General features: G+C 34.9%; 2 protein-coding genes across 2 annotated transcripts in view; both read left to right on the top strand.

Annotated features, from left to right (window-relative positions):
- The first annotated feature begins 5544 nt into the window (after window positions 1-5544).
- LOC123315671 (MAM domain-containing glycosylphosphatidylinositol anchor protein 2-like) overlaps window positions 5545-14412 on the top strand; it is a 99199-nt gene continuing 90331 nt past the window's right edge. The window contains exon 1 of the mRNA XM_044901492.1: window positions 5545-5966. Coding sequence (XP_044757427.1) covers window positions 5900-5966 — 67 coding nt within the window. The 5' untranslated portion in view covers window positions 5545-5899. The remainder of the gene's footprint in view (window positions 5967-14412) is intronic.
- On the top strand, window positions 9677-10436 carry LOC123315672. The gene is made up of 2 exons (XM_044901493.1): window positions 9677-9968; window positions 10189-10436. The coding sequence occupies exons 1-2, from the start codon at window positions 9851-9853 to the stop codon at window positions 10416-10418; spliced, it is 348 nt and encodes a 115-aa protein (XP_044757428.1). The 5' UTR covers window positions 9677-9850; the 3' UTR covers window positions 10419-10436.

Below are 14412 nucleotides of genomic sequence, written 5' to 3'. Positions count from 1 at the left end.
CTACAACTGAAGGTGTTCTCAATGATAATTATTTTTATCAGAATTATGCATGCATATGTTATCCACTTTCAACGGTTTTCTTCAATACAGATGTTTTTTCCCAGCAGGAATAAAAAAAGATGATATTATCAGATTTTTAATGTATTTGCTCCATTCTAAAATCAGTTGTTCTCGATCAATTCTAGTGATCAATAGTTTTTCTTTCGTTTGACTTTCTACACTCGATCGCTATGCAACGCGAAACACGCAATTTGACCCAAGAGGAATGTGCCCAAGCGGTAGTTTTGCGAGAAGAAGGGTGGACATACACAAGAATTGCAGAAAGGTTTGGAGTTTCCCATACAAGTGTGTCCAGAATGTTGCAGCGATTCAGGGAGACAGGTATGAATGTCCAAAGACCAGGACAGGGTAGACCACGGGTATCAACTGCCATTCAAGAACGTTACTTGAGAGTTTCTTCGTTGAGACAACGGTTTGCAACCGCTCGCCTCCTTCAAATTCAGCTTGAGCAAACTCATGAGGTGCAAATTAGCACTCAGACAATAAGAAATCGCCTCAGAGAATATGATTTAAGGCCTCGTGTCGCGGCAAGAGGCCCAGCTCTTACCCCAGCCCATCCAAGGGCGCGTTTGGATTTTGCGAGAGAACATATCCATTGGGAAGAGGCCGATTGGGAAAGAGTTCTCTTCACAGATGAGTCTAGATTCTGCCTCTACCAATGTGATCGACGTTTCCTTGTATACAGACGTCCACATGAAAGATATGCTCAGTGCAATTTCCTGAATACTACTGGTTTCGGGGGAGGATCGATTATGGTATGGGGTGGAATATCTTTGACTGCTCGCACAGACCTAGTGGTCGTTGATAATGGAGCTATGAATGCTGATAAGTATAAAAGGAACATTCTTGAAGAGCATGTAGTGCCATTTGCCCCATACATTGGTGAAAATTTTATTTTTATGGACGATAATGCCAGACCCCATCGTGCGCGCATCGTTCAGGAGTACCTTGAAGTCTCTCGAATGGAATAGCCAGCAAGAAGTCCAGATCTCAATCCGATTGAGCAGGTTTGGGACAACTTCAATAGAAGGCTGAGAAGTTCAGAAAATCATCCAGCTACTCTTAATGACTTAGTAATCCAACTCGGAGAAATCTGGGAAGGATTAGATCAGAACATTTTAAGATCACTCATTTTGAGTATGAACCGTCGTTGCCGAGCTGTAATTAACGCAAGGGGTGGAAATACCAAGTATTAAATCACATTGTTCATTTCTCTTCTTTCACATAAGATTCGGTGGAATCCTGAATTTTTCTTCCATTTAATGTGTCTTGTTTCGTTCAAAACCTTCCCGAGAGAACATAAAAATTTTTCTTCCATTTAATGTGTCTTGTTTCGTTCAAAACCTTCCCGAGAGAACATAAAAAATAAGTTATGAAGTCAATGTAGAGTTAACTTTCATTAAAATTGAGATTTTCAGAATGTGCGTTAATTTTTTTCCGCAGTGTATTTGTTAATAATTTTTTCTCTAAAAAGAAGTTTCAGTAAAAATAATTAAGGATAGTGGCATCGTATCTTATCGAGCAAAGATCAGCAAGGATATGAATCAGGATACTTCTCTCCGAATAAATGTATCAAGTATCAATAATAATTTCTTCTGTCATTTCATTATTTCTGGCTGACCCTGTGTAATAATGAACTAATACGATTCTTGATCGGAGGTTCAGGTGATAAAAATATCCCTCCCTCAACTGTTCATATTATAACTGCGAAATTCTTCAGGAAGCAAGCCGCAGACGCATCGTGTAACAAAATCGGTTTATTCAAGCAGAAATTTCGAATTCATGCTTCTGGGCCGAGAAATGGGGAATTCATTTCTTGGATGTTAATTGGGGCTTATGCTCACAGCGATAGGGAATTCAAATGTTGGTGGTATAATACAATGTCGGCGGTATTAGGCAGGACAGAGCCGTTCTCGGTTCGGCCTTACCCTTTGGGCCAATGCCTATTCCTTCAGTTTGCTGGATTGCGTGAAAGCCGTGCAGCACAGTTGTAGCTAATTAACCGAGCGAACGCAATTAGATACACCTCTAAAACTTCGCCATTTCTACCTCAAGTTCCTCGGATTGTTATGTAGATATCATCGCTTTGGATGCGGTTTATTTACTTGGACACAGGGATACTAGAATTATTGAGGCCTGTATCTATATGTAATTATATTTTGGGTTGAAGGGATTGCAGATTATATGAGTCATTTAGGCACAGAAAACTGTATGGGCTTTGGTTGGAATATCATACGTCAGAAGACGTGGAATATCAGTAAATTTACTACAGCTAGCTCTACAGCTCCAGAGTTCCAATGAACTCCAGTATCTGACAGGGATTCAAGAAAGCTAACTCCTCATTTCTCCTGTAACTTCATTGTCCAAAGACATCATTTGCCCAGGCTTGTAATGGCGAGGCGTTTTTTAACCAGGTGAAAAGAAGTTTCCTTCTGCTCCCCAAAGTCCCCAAAGAATCTACACTCGTCAGTTTCTGAAAAGCCCATTCTCGTCATATGATTCCTAGTGTATTCCTTTTCTCATTCCTCCCTTTTACAAAGCATCGTGTTGAAGTTCATCTCAATGCTGACTGCTGACTTTTTAATCATAACATCCCTAGGTAGGTTGCTGATTCTCTTTCCTATGTCATTTAATATTTTCTCAGGCATTATTTGCCCAGGCTTGCAATGGCGAGGCATTTTGTAACCAGGTGAAAAGAAGTTTCCTCCTGTTCCCCACAGAATCTACACTCGTCAGTTTCTGAAAAGCCCATTCTCGTCATATGATTCCTAGTGTATTCCTTTTCTCATTCCTCCCTTGTACAAAGCATCGTGTTGAAGTTCTTCTCAATGCTGACTGCTGACTTTTTAATCATAACATCCCTAGGTAGGTTGCTGATTCTCTTTCCTATGTCATTTAATATTTTCTCAATATTTCCGAGAATACAGATTCGATCGAGTTGCGAAATAGTACCTATTTATTTTTGAAGATTCGTGCAAAATTTGATAGTCTACGTAAAATAATTTTTGAGATGCAGAATTTTTACAGAATAAGCTTTTAATACTGAAGGGTTTCTTTCCATTGATATAAAAATTTCTTTATCATCTTTCCATTTCGAAATAATATCTTAAACAAAGAAACAGAGCAGAAAACGAGGAAAAAAGTGAATAATAAAGCTTTCATCAAAACTTATTCGAAGACTTGATGATGAATGAAGAAAAAAATAAATAATTATAGGTACATAACTTGTCCTTCAATTTCACTGGGAGTAATATCAACTCTGCGTTTTTGACGCACCAAGATCTGCAGAAGGTTTTTGATCTTCTGCTGATCTTGGTGGAGGATCACCCTCGTCGTTAGAAATGCCTTCAGTACTCAAATTAATAATAGCCAAATCTTGCTTTTGACTGGGAGGGTCTTTCGACCAGGTCCAGTCTTCCAAGTGATGATTCTTCTGTTCTTCAGTTGTTCGAGGAACGCTAGAGGACCCTTATACCAGTGGTTATTCTGTTATTCAAATAGATAACGATAGATAATAGTAGAGTGATGGTGAGATGAACATTTTAAGTACATCAATACTTTTAGGAACCGAAAATTGGCTCATGTCTCCCTAACCCATAGAAGAGTTGAACAGGGGGCGAGAGAGACTTGACCATAGGTTTATTTATCAGGAAAAACATTGAAAGGAAACAATTTCCAATGACCAACGAATGTCTGTGTCAAGGTTTTCATCATCAGATGTATCAACGTAGGAAATACATATACAGGGTGTTCCTAAATTTAACGTACAAACGAAAAGGGGAGATTCCTTAAGTGAGTTCAGGAAAAAAAAGTCCCATAAACATGGGGTCGCAAACGTTTCGTTTTCGAGATACAGAGTGTTGAAGTTTGAATTTTTTTCAAGTTTTTTTTCTCATAGTATCTACATTTCACAAGATATTCAACTGAAATTTGGCATAGATATTACATTTTAGAGTTCTCACCACGTGATATGGCAATTTCGATAGAAGATCTACAGGGTGATATTTTTTCTCGAACAATGCCACCTGTTCTTCTGCAGAACTTTTTTTTGGTGAGCAACTGTTAATTTGAAAAAATGTAAAAAGAAGCTTTGTTCTTAAACTAAACTTTTCGGTCTCTTGTAGTTTTGTCGTATCTACCAACGATTTCGAGAAAAAAAATTTTGAACGATTCAAACTTCAACACTCTGTATCTCGAAAACGAAACGTTTGCGACCCCATGTTTATGGGACTTTTTTTTCTTAAACTCACTTAAGGAATCTCCCCTTTTCGTTTGTACGTTCAATTTAGGAACACACTGTATATTTCAGTCACTCTCACTTATTTCCGAGATGTTTTTTACTTTTTTGAACGTTTGTATGTTTTCTTATATTTATTTATATTATTCAATTTTCTCTTTTTGAGGCAAACTATTATATAAGCTCAGTGCTGGAAACTTGGACCACTGATTATGTCTCCCAACCATAGCATTGGTCAAATCTCCCGCACCCCCTTTTAGTCTATCCAACAGATATTTTCTTGAAACTTTTACTATTATTAAAAAAGGGCATCGTTCGTGAAACAATATTAATCAATGAAAGCAATAAAACTAAATAACACCACGCACCTATTAAACTTTTCAGACCGTGTAACAAACAAGAATTAATCAATTTCTTACTTCCTAACAACAAAATCACGTTCAACCCTCTCACTCCAGAACTGTTTTGATGGCGGCCAAAATGGAACCGCCACTAGTTGTGCCTTGTTACGAGTATGTGCAAGCTATTTACGATACCGATAGCGCGAAATTTGAATTGAGTTATTTGAGGTGGTTCAAGTCTCCTACCTGAGCAAGTCTCCCGGACTCCCCCGAAGTCTTTGAAACGGTTCTTTACAATTATCTACTAAGTTTGAATTCGGTTGGACCTGCAATTTTTTGATCACCATGAAACTAAAGATTATAGAGTTATAATAGCTATAATTTTTGCATGAAACGAGTAAATCTAAAACCATCGATCAGATTCTGCCGTTAACGACTTCAACATCTCGAAATATCAAGTTATTTATTGACACAATTGAATTTAACTTAGAATTCTTCACCAAGGAATACAATCCAATCGTTTGAGACCATTTTCTTCTCATAATCCAAAAACTACAGACATTTCAGAAAAATATTCGTGGAAACAAGCCCGAAAAGTTTTAAGTCAATAAATTTTCACCTCCAGTCCCCTGAAGATGCTAGTGTTATGACGAAACACGTGAAATGGTACATAAAACTCTCTGATGCAATGAAAATAATCTTATCTTGTCTTTCCAGCTCCTTCCTTCAGGAAGATATAACAGAGCTGAATATAAACTGAACATCTACGAGTCCAGAAAAAATAAACTTGGGTAAAGCCTCTCTCTTCCAAATCTGCGAACGAGAACGCTAGTTGGCGATTCGGCGATTCCCGATTGTATCACTCCGTGCTCATTTTCGCGGTGGCGGATTCAAATTTCGCGATACCCGTTTAACACAATGTCGATGGCATTTCGAAGGGACAGGGTCGTTTTGAACCATCCCCTTCGCATTCAATTCAGTAGTTCTTCGGACTCCGCGCAGGGCGCAGCACCGTTCCCACACATCCCAGTTTCAAACTTTATGAATGCGATATTTTCCGCCGATCGCAAAGTTCTGGGAAAACTCAATTCGAATTGTTTCACTCCAGTGCGAATATGGGTATTTAACGATTCAATGTCGAATGGCGAGATGTAATTGAGTGGGCATTCCCGCCGGTTTTTTTTTGCGAAAGAATGCGTTTTGGAAAGTTCGGAAACTTTTTCGGATTCCCGGGAATGTGCTGAGTGATAGACAATTGAAAATGAATAGGATTGTGGTGATTCTTCTCTTAGGTATAATATGGAAAACGAGGGCTATAATAAACAGTGGTAAGCCATTTGATTTGTTAAAAAAAAACATTAATCTCGAAAAACGAAAAAAGATTTTTGTCTCACAAATATATTATTCGATGAAAAATAAATTATTCGAAAGATGGTTTATAATATACCCAATGGAATAAAATTATTCGAAATTAATTCAAAAAGATTTGAATATTCAACCTCTGTGGAGGTTGATACCTAATAAAATAAAATAAGACATTAAATAATAAGGGAATGAGAAGAAACGATGGTTAATGCAACTTTTATTATTGTTTTTCACTCAAAATAGTGCATTTGAAACATTTAAGTTGGCGTCAACAGCGACAATTTAATTTCGTTTTCTTCTCCATTTTATTCGTTCGTTGCAATACTAGGAAAATAATTTCTTCCCACTATTTTTCATTTCATTCCACTTGTGTTATAAATCCACTGCAGCTGTTTTATTTGAATTACGTAAATATCGATGCATTTTTGCCAAAGTAACGTAAGTGACATTCTTGGTGAAAATCATGTTTCTTCATTAACGTAAAGCTTTTATTGTTAAGAAGGTACTGCCAAAGTGTAGTAAGCCTAGAATTACTCTAAACCCTAATTTTTAGCTATTTTAAAAACGTATGTCCAGAATGCTTTTAATCATACCCGTCATGGAAACGAAAGTTCAACACTAATTTCACCATAGTAATGTAAGCTATCGTTTTTTACCGCCATAATAACGTAAGTCCCGGGCGGTTTCTGCGACTTACGTCCGTTTTTCACAGTCAGTGTTTGGCTTACGACAGTAACAGATTCGTGCTACCATCGACTAAAATTATTGATTTTAGGTAAGTAAAATAACGGAAAGCGTTTTTTTTTGTACTTAGAATTCAAAAATATCACAACGTTAACTAGCATTATGTATAAAACTTGATTTCATATTTAATTTCGTTTATTTTATTTCAAATTATTGTGTCATAACCTCAAAGCCTGTGAGAAATTTACAGGAATGAATCCTGTATACAGGGTGTTTCTGAATAGCTGTCCGGTATTTTACAGGGTATTTTTAAGCTAAAATGCTTCGTTTCCAATATACAGGGTGTCAAAGTTTTATTTTTAATTTGGTTTTTTCTGCATAATTTTTTAAATACTTAATGTCGATATCTGGATAAAAATTGGTAATTTTTTGGGTATTTTGACATTAGAAATCTGAATTTAATCTTAATTTAGCTCTTACTTGTAGGGGCACCACCAACATGTCTGAGTTTTTCAATCACTGTTACGTGAAAAAGGTCTATATCAGAAGTCGCTATAAGCAACCGTTTTCGAGGTATTTGAATTTGGAATAATCGATGCATGTGACATTGAATGGCAAAAAGCAGGACTTTTTTCCAAAATCTAAACATTTCGAAAACGGTTGCTCCTAGCGACTTCGAATAAGAAGACAGTTTTCACGTAAAGATGATCTAGGAACTAATTTTTTTAACCAAAAATAAAACTTCGATGCCCGAAACGAAACATCACCCTGTAAAATGTCGGACACTTATTTAGTAATACCCTGTTAAAACAATATTTAAGTGATTTCATTTGTTTTTCTAAATTGTGAAACGTGTAAAATTTATGAAATGTCATCTAAATCGATTTAACTTGAGACCAGTACATCGTTTGTGAAAAAATAACAGTTAAAAAATGTAAAATTCTCAGTCTGAATTTTTCTAACAAGACGGTTAAAGATAGAGAAAAATGGCTTGCATGTTTCTATTCTGATTTTTATAGAAGCTATTAAACATTGTAAACATAATTATTTGTTTACTTTCAGATTATGTCTATGGTTAGTTCAAGAACAAAAAGAATTTTCGCGGCTCTTAGGCAAAATGATGAATCGAATAATAATGTTTATTCTGAGGAAGAAATCGGGTCTATGCCGATATCCATTATTTCAAGTGACAATATTTTTGATCTACATAACTCGAACTATAATAACGAATATACTATTGAAACTACTTTAGTAAATGAAGACGTAATCGAAATAGATCAATCAGCTTTATTGCCTTCTAACAATTTGAGTCCTCATGAAAATGATCTTAACAATACCATGCAAAAAGAAATACACGTACCAATAAGTAGTACTGATAGCACAAATGGGACAGTGGGTGTTCAATTTGAACAAGAAAGCGATTTAGAAGAATATTTTCAGCCGTTAGTTAATTATGTTAACAATAAACGCATAGAGTTATACCATGAAACAAACAACTGTAATGTCTTTTCAAAACTCGTAGATTATGATTCGACTTCTTCGGAGAATGATGACACACTGGAACTTACTAAAAAAGGTGATGCATTGCAAAAGCAAAATAAAACCAAAATATTAATTGGAAAAGGCAAGGGAAACAAATTCAATTCCGAAAATTCATTTCATAGTGATCCAGATTTTAATCCGTCTTCTGATTCGGATTCAGATACAAGCCATCCGAATGAAGCTATAGGTATCTTTAGTTGGAAAATCAGGAATGAGGAAAAGAAAAAAACCCAACAAAAAAGAAACTAAAAAATGCGAGTACAATTTTGGCAAAGGTAGATCAGTAAAAGAGAATCCCTGTAAAAAAAATGTCAGCATAAATGCTCTGCTAAAATAACTGAGATTACACGCCATGACATCCACGATTTTTATTGGGGCCTTGGTAATTATGAAAAGCAAAGAAATTGGTTATTGTCGTGTGTCAAAAAGGTAGACATATTGCGAAGAAAAACAGAAGCGGAGTATAGCAGACGACATAATTCCTATAAGTACTTTACCAATTGGGACGATAAAACACTTGAAGTGTGCCAGCAGTTTTTATTAAAGACGCTAGATATTTCGCAAACGGTTATGCGATATGCAATGAAACATGCTGTACAAAATACATGTAAAAGTGATCATAGAGGCAAACACGAACCTGTCAACAAAACAAGTTCAGAGATGATCAATAAAATACACGATTTTATTAAGCAGTTGCCAGCTGTACCATCCCATTATTGTCAAAATCAAAGTAGCAGAAAATACTTACCACAGGAATTGCGAAATGTTAGTTTCTTGTACCGGATTTTTATTAAACATGAGGAGGTAAATGGAAGAAGCAAGAAAGAATGTGTTTCACTCAAAGTGTTTAGAAAAGTTTTTAACAAAGATTTTAACCTTGGGTTCCATTTGCCTAAAAAAGATAAGTGTTCTTTGTGTGAGGTACGAAAAGATAAAGAATATCAAGAAAACACTACGTTGAAAGAGGAGTACGACAAACATTTAAAAGACAAGGAAGAAAGTAAAGAACTATTTTTAGAAGATCAAAAGAAAGTCAAAGAAGTCTCAGATTCAGTTTGTTCCAGCTTTGATTTACAGAAAGTCTTAAATACTCCCCATGGGGATAACATGTTATTGTACTACTCTAGAAAATATTCATTTTACAATGAAAGCATATACGAAACGCCATCGCAAGATGGATACTGCTTTTTGTGGGGTGAATCCGATGGTAATCGTGGGTGCAACGAAATATGCACCATCATTTACAATTACCTAAAAATGTTAGATGATAGAGATATTAGACATGTTATTTTGTACTGTTAGCTGCGCCGGACAAAATAAAAATAGAGCAATGTTGGTCATGATTCACTTATTTTTGCAAAAATCAAAAAATATTAAAACCATCAAAATTGTATTTCTTTTACCGGGGCACACCTACATGCCTGTGGATTCCATACACGAGGTTATCGAAAGGTTCATCAAAAATAGAATTATATGGGCCCCTTCAGAGTGGAGCACCATTATAGGAAATTGCAGAGTTAACCCGAGGCCATATAAAGTTATAAAGCTTGAGCACTTTGAGTTCAAAAATTGGAAGAAGCTAGGGGATGAGCAGCTCGTCCTTACAAAAACAGGGCTAAAAATGAATAGTGTAAGACAAGCTTTTTTTCAAAAAGGATCACCGGAAGTCGCAGTCAAATATACCTATGACAGAAGTCCTGAATACGATTTGTGTTTTGAGTTGAACTACAATAAGGGTGGTAAGTTGGCCCATGTTACACATTTTAATGCAATAACAAAAGAAAATTTTACACTGGATAAGCTTTTGCGTTTAGGTATATAGGAAATTTCCGTGTTATTAAGACTTTATTAAATACAGACTTTTTTTAGATATTTTTAAGCCAAACTACTGTCAATGAACTACAAATAAGAAAATTAATACATATTTGCGGGTTATCCTATAGTTTTTCTTTGTTTAAGGTCGAAAACGACAAGAAAAGGCCTTTTCTGAACCTGAAAGAATTTATAAGCAACTGCTTTCAATATCCGAATTAAAAAGAAGGGATTTGGATAAACTTTGCAAAAACAATGTCATACCTGCCAGGTTTCACGATGAATTTTTTAAACTGAAATCAAAGTCTTCTGTTCAAGATGAGTTAGCAGAGAGTGATGCAGAGGATGACAAGGAGGATGAAAGCTCCGAATCTTAATAAAAAATAATATGTATTTTTTACTACTTACTAAGAATTTAACAGTTGATTTCTGTAACGTTATTTCATGTGTTTTTTCTATAATAAACGATAACTTTTAATTCTTTCTTTAATTTAAGTGCTACAGTTTGCCGCTAAGCTGACGTATCTGGGTACTTACGTTACATTTTTGATCAAGACTTCGATAACTTTTAATTCTTTCCATAATAATTTAAGTGCTACAATTTGCCGCTAAACTGACGTATCTGGGTACTTACGTTACATTTTTCATCAAGACTTCGAGTTTTATGATCCTGTAAAGTAACGTAAGTATCAAATAACCACTAAACCTTAACTAAAACTTAAAAAATTTTTTTTTTTAATTAACTGTGGACATCAAAGAATCACCCTGGAAAATTTTGTACAATTTAAATAAGTTTAACCAGGTTAAATTAAAAACACGTTTTTCCTGCAAAATCGTTTTTGGTGACTTACGTCACTTTGGCAAATACATATCGATATTATTTTGTATCAATTTTAATTCGCAACTTCAAGTGGAAATTTTTTATTCAGTTCAAATTGTACAAATGTAATTCGAATATTTATTTTCTTCTCCAGAACATCAAAATTCTCATTAAATTTTTATCGTTTTTTCATTGATCAGGAGGAATTTACCTATCCAGATTATATTTCAGAAGATATAGGAACCTCTCATCAAAGATCTCTCTGACAAGAAGAACAAACTGGTAGTCCATTTCATTTCCTGTTCCGGCGATGATATATCATATCAGTATAATAACACTTATTTTTCATACTGCTGCATGCGTTGAAAAATATTAGGACTTTATTATTCAGGGTCATCGCAGTTTAATTTCAATTGTCTAGGAAAACATTATGGAATGAGCTATAACCAATTCAGAATTTTAGGATTTTGAATTATGTAGATTTTCTCCCCTCTACAGGTGTATTTTCAAGTGAGGATTGAGTGCTTTTAAATCTATTCTATAATTTCTGATAATTCCAAAAGGAGGAATTCAATTCACAAGAAAATTTAAAAACTTGATCTAGAATCTTCCCATAAATTTTTTGTTGGGTGTCACCAGGTGCCAGGATATAATTATTGTTAATGAACAGAAAGAAACTCTTTGAATTCAAGATATTCCGATAAAAAATTCAAACCAAAGTAAGAATATTTTTAACTGGTGGTACTCCTACAATGTTGGAGTATTTTCGTCTTTATCGTCAAATTTTGATTCTCATCAAAAATAGTCAATAGAAGTATATCATTGAACGTAGAGTATTTCAAATCGAATCGACAAGTTCTATTCTATTCAAAGATAAAGGCTTTCAAGAAGATAAAATTTCCAGGTGCTGTGAGAGAAGTAGGATTTCTTTTTCAAAAAATGTTCCTCTCGTAAACGACGATAAACATCAGGGGTTGATACTGCATGAAAAAATATTGACAGTTTTCTATATAACTTTTACCGCAAACAATTTTTATGCGAGATACATGTTTTGAAGATCTTCTTAAAAACTGACCCTTTATTTATTGTCCAATTTTGGACACTGAATTCAAAATCTTATCATCATTTCGGTTTTGATCTCAATTTTTTCTAAAGAAAAAAAATGGTATGCCATTGAAATGTTTCACACTGCAAATTAGTTTCGTTCAATTCTTAGAACATAGATAGATATGTACATGGAATGGAAAATAAACTTTCCAAAGACTGGAGTGAGATAGTTGCTTAGTGCTGCAATTGAGACAGTTGATTGGGACATCATTGGCGCATCAATTTTCAGTACGAATAGACGCATGTGAATTTTTCAATAAAACGCCACTGCCTTAGTGTCGCGCTAGACAGAGAAACATCGAATGTGTGGACTACAAACAATTCATTTGTAGCACTGAATGCCCATTCCATGTATCTATGTTCTAAGGTTCAATTTACGAGAACAAATTGTTATACGAGTATATTTTTATTTTTTCATACAGAATCACTCCCTGGAGTTTGTCATACTCATTAACACCCTGTATAAATCTTTTTGAGAATACTTATTATTTCCTATTTCATTTCGAGAAGAAATATGAAGTGCATATTTTTAATATGGTGGTTGGTGGTTCCAAATTCGAAATTAAATTATGTTCATTTTGAAGATCGGTGCTCAGATAGGGATGTTTGGTCACACCCCGAAACACTTTCATTGGTTCACTGCAACCACCGTCAGTCTACTATTGAAAGTGACCCTAAGAGGGAGAGAGAGAGACAGAAAAGGAAAGCAACCCTGCCCTTTTATACAGACTAGGTACTAGAGTCTATTTACAACGACCACACTATATAAACTACTCGTTAACATAAGTTTTGGCTGAGTCTTCTATTTCATCCTGTATTATTGGACATAAATGAATATCTATCTAATTTGTTCAAGGATACATCTTGACTTGTTTCATCTACGAACAAATTCGCATTATAACATTCAGGAGAATCCCCATCAGATTTCATCAAACTGCTACAAATGCAAATTATCCAGATATCTCCGTCCGCTCAACTTTCCCGATTTGTTTTATCCTGCACCATTTAGCATTAATGGAAACAGAAGCTTCTATCAAATGTCCCGGAGTCTAGAACAGTAGAGCTGGAGTTTCCCCTGGGGTAACAATAGTTGTGTTATCGTATTCATAAATAAAGTTTTTGACTGTGTTACTGTACTGCGGGATCTCCCGTAGGAACCGGCCGTATATTTTCAGGAGATATCGGAAACGGCAGAACTACAAGAACAGCCGTTACCGGCCATTCTGTGCGACACATTTTCCAAATTAGAAATTGAATTACTGCACTTCCATTATTAGGTTAGTTTATGGGGAGTATATTGAAAAATTAAAGTAGAGAAATCTGCGCTGGACCGCAAAATTTGCCTGAATTCAATCTTTGATAACATTCAAGTTTTTGAGCAATTTCGATAATTTTTTGATAGGCATCATGTCCTGATATCGATTCTACCGAAAAGGATGAACGGATACGTTGATGTACAGAGTGGACAAAATTCGTTGTCTACTGAGGGGATCTCAAGAACTATAAGAGCTAGAAGAAAATGGATGACACATTTCCGAGCTCTTTTTCAGAGAAATAAAGAATGGTGAAAACCTAGCCTCCTACGATTCTTCGTTTTTGAGTTATTGGCAAAAAATTAGATTTTAACGAATTCGAAAAGTTCTCATAACTTTTTTGTCTTTGAAGTTACAGATTTGAAAATCAAACTTTTATACATAGAATCCACTGACAAAAGATTTTTTCCAACACAAAAATAACAAATTCAATAAAAGGTTGTTTTTGAAAAAAACAAAAGTTCGCCTAATGATTAGAAATGAAAAAGTATTTCGAGCTCGTCAGTGGATTCTTCATAAAAAAGTGCCTTCAGAAGCTTCAAATTTCAGATCTGTAACTTACAAAAAAGTTATGAGAACTTTTCGAAATCGTCAAAATCTCATTTTCCGCTAATAACTCAAAAACGAAGAATCGTAGGAGGCTACGGTTTTCACCATTCGTTGTTTCTCTTAAAAGGAGGTAGGAAATGTTTAATCAGTTTTTTTCTAGTACTTATAGTTCTCGAGATACATTCAGTAGATTACGAATTTTGCCCACCCTGTACAGGGAGCACTAAAATTGCATATTATACCCTTAACTTCTAAATATCCTGTAGAAAAGTTAAAAATTGAACGAATTTTCGTAGTACATCATTGTCAGGTCCAATTTTTTTGAACAATTTCTTGATTTTTATGTAAATTGGAAATTTATGATATTTTTTGTTGATTGTGTGGATTTTCTGTAAGTTTCGTACACTAACTCTATTCTTGAAGCTTAAAGACAGGCTTAGAGGGGATACTTTCTTTATATATTTTGGAGTAAAGGACATACACATACACATATTATAAAAATGAATGGACATCGAAATTTAGCTAACAAAAATGAACTGAATACTTAAAAGGAATTAAACCACAACCTTGTTGTGTTAATAT

The sequence above is a fragment of the Coccinella septempunctata genome, chromosome 6 (assembly GCF_907165205.1).
Source record: "Coccinella septempunctata chromosome 6, icCocSept1.1, whole genome shotgun sequence".
Classification (NCBI taxonomy): domain Eukaryota; kingdom Metazoa; phylum Arthropoda; class Insecta; order Coleoptera; family Coccinellidae; genus Coccinella; species Coccinella septempunctata.
This window is presented reverse-complemented; position numbering and strand designations above follow the sequence as displayed.

Coding starts and splice junctions, on each gene's coding strand:
- LOC123315672 (XM_044901493.1), top strand. CDS start 9,851: ATGAATAGTGTAAGACAAGCTTTTTTTCAAAAAGGATCACCGGAAGTC. Junction 9,969..10,188: donor GTTGAACTACAATAAGGGTG/GTAAGTTGGCCC, acceptor TCTTTGTTTAAG/GTCGAAAACGACAAGAAAAG.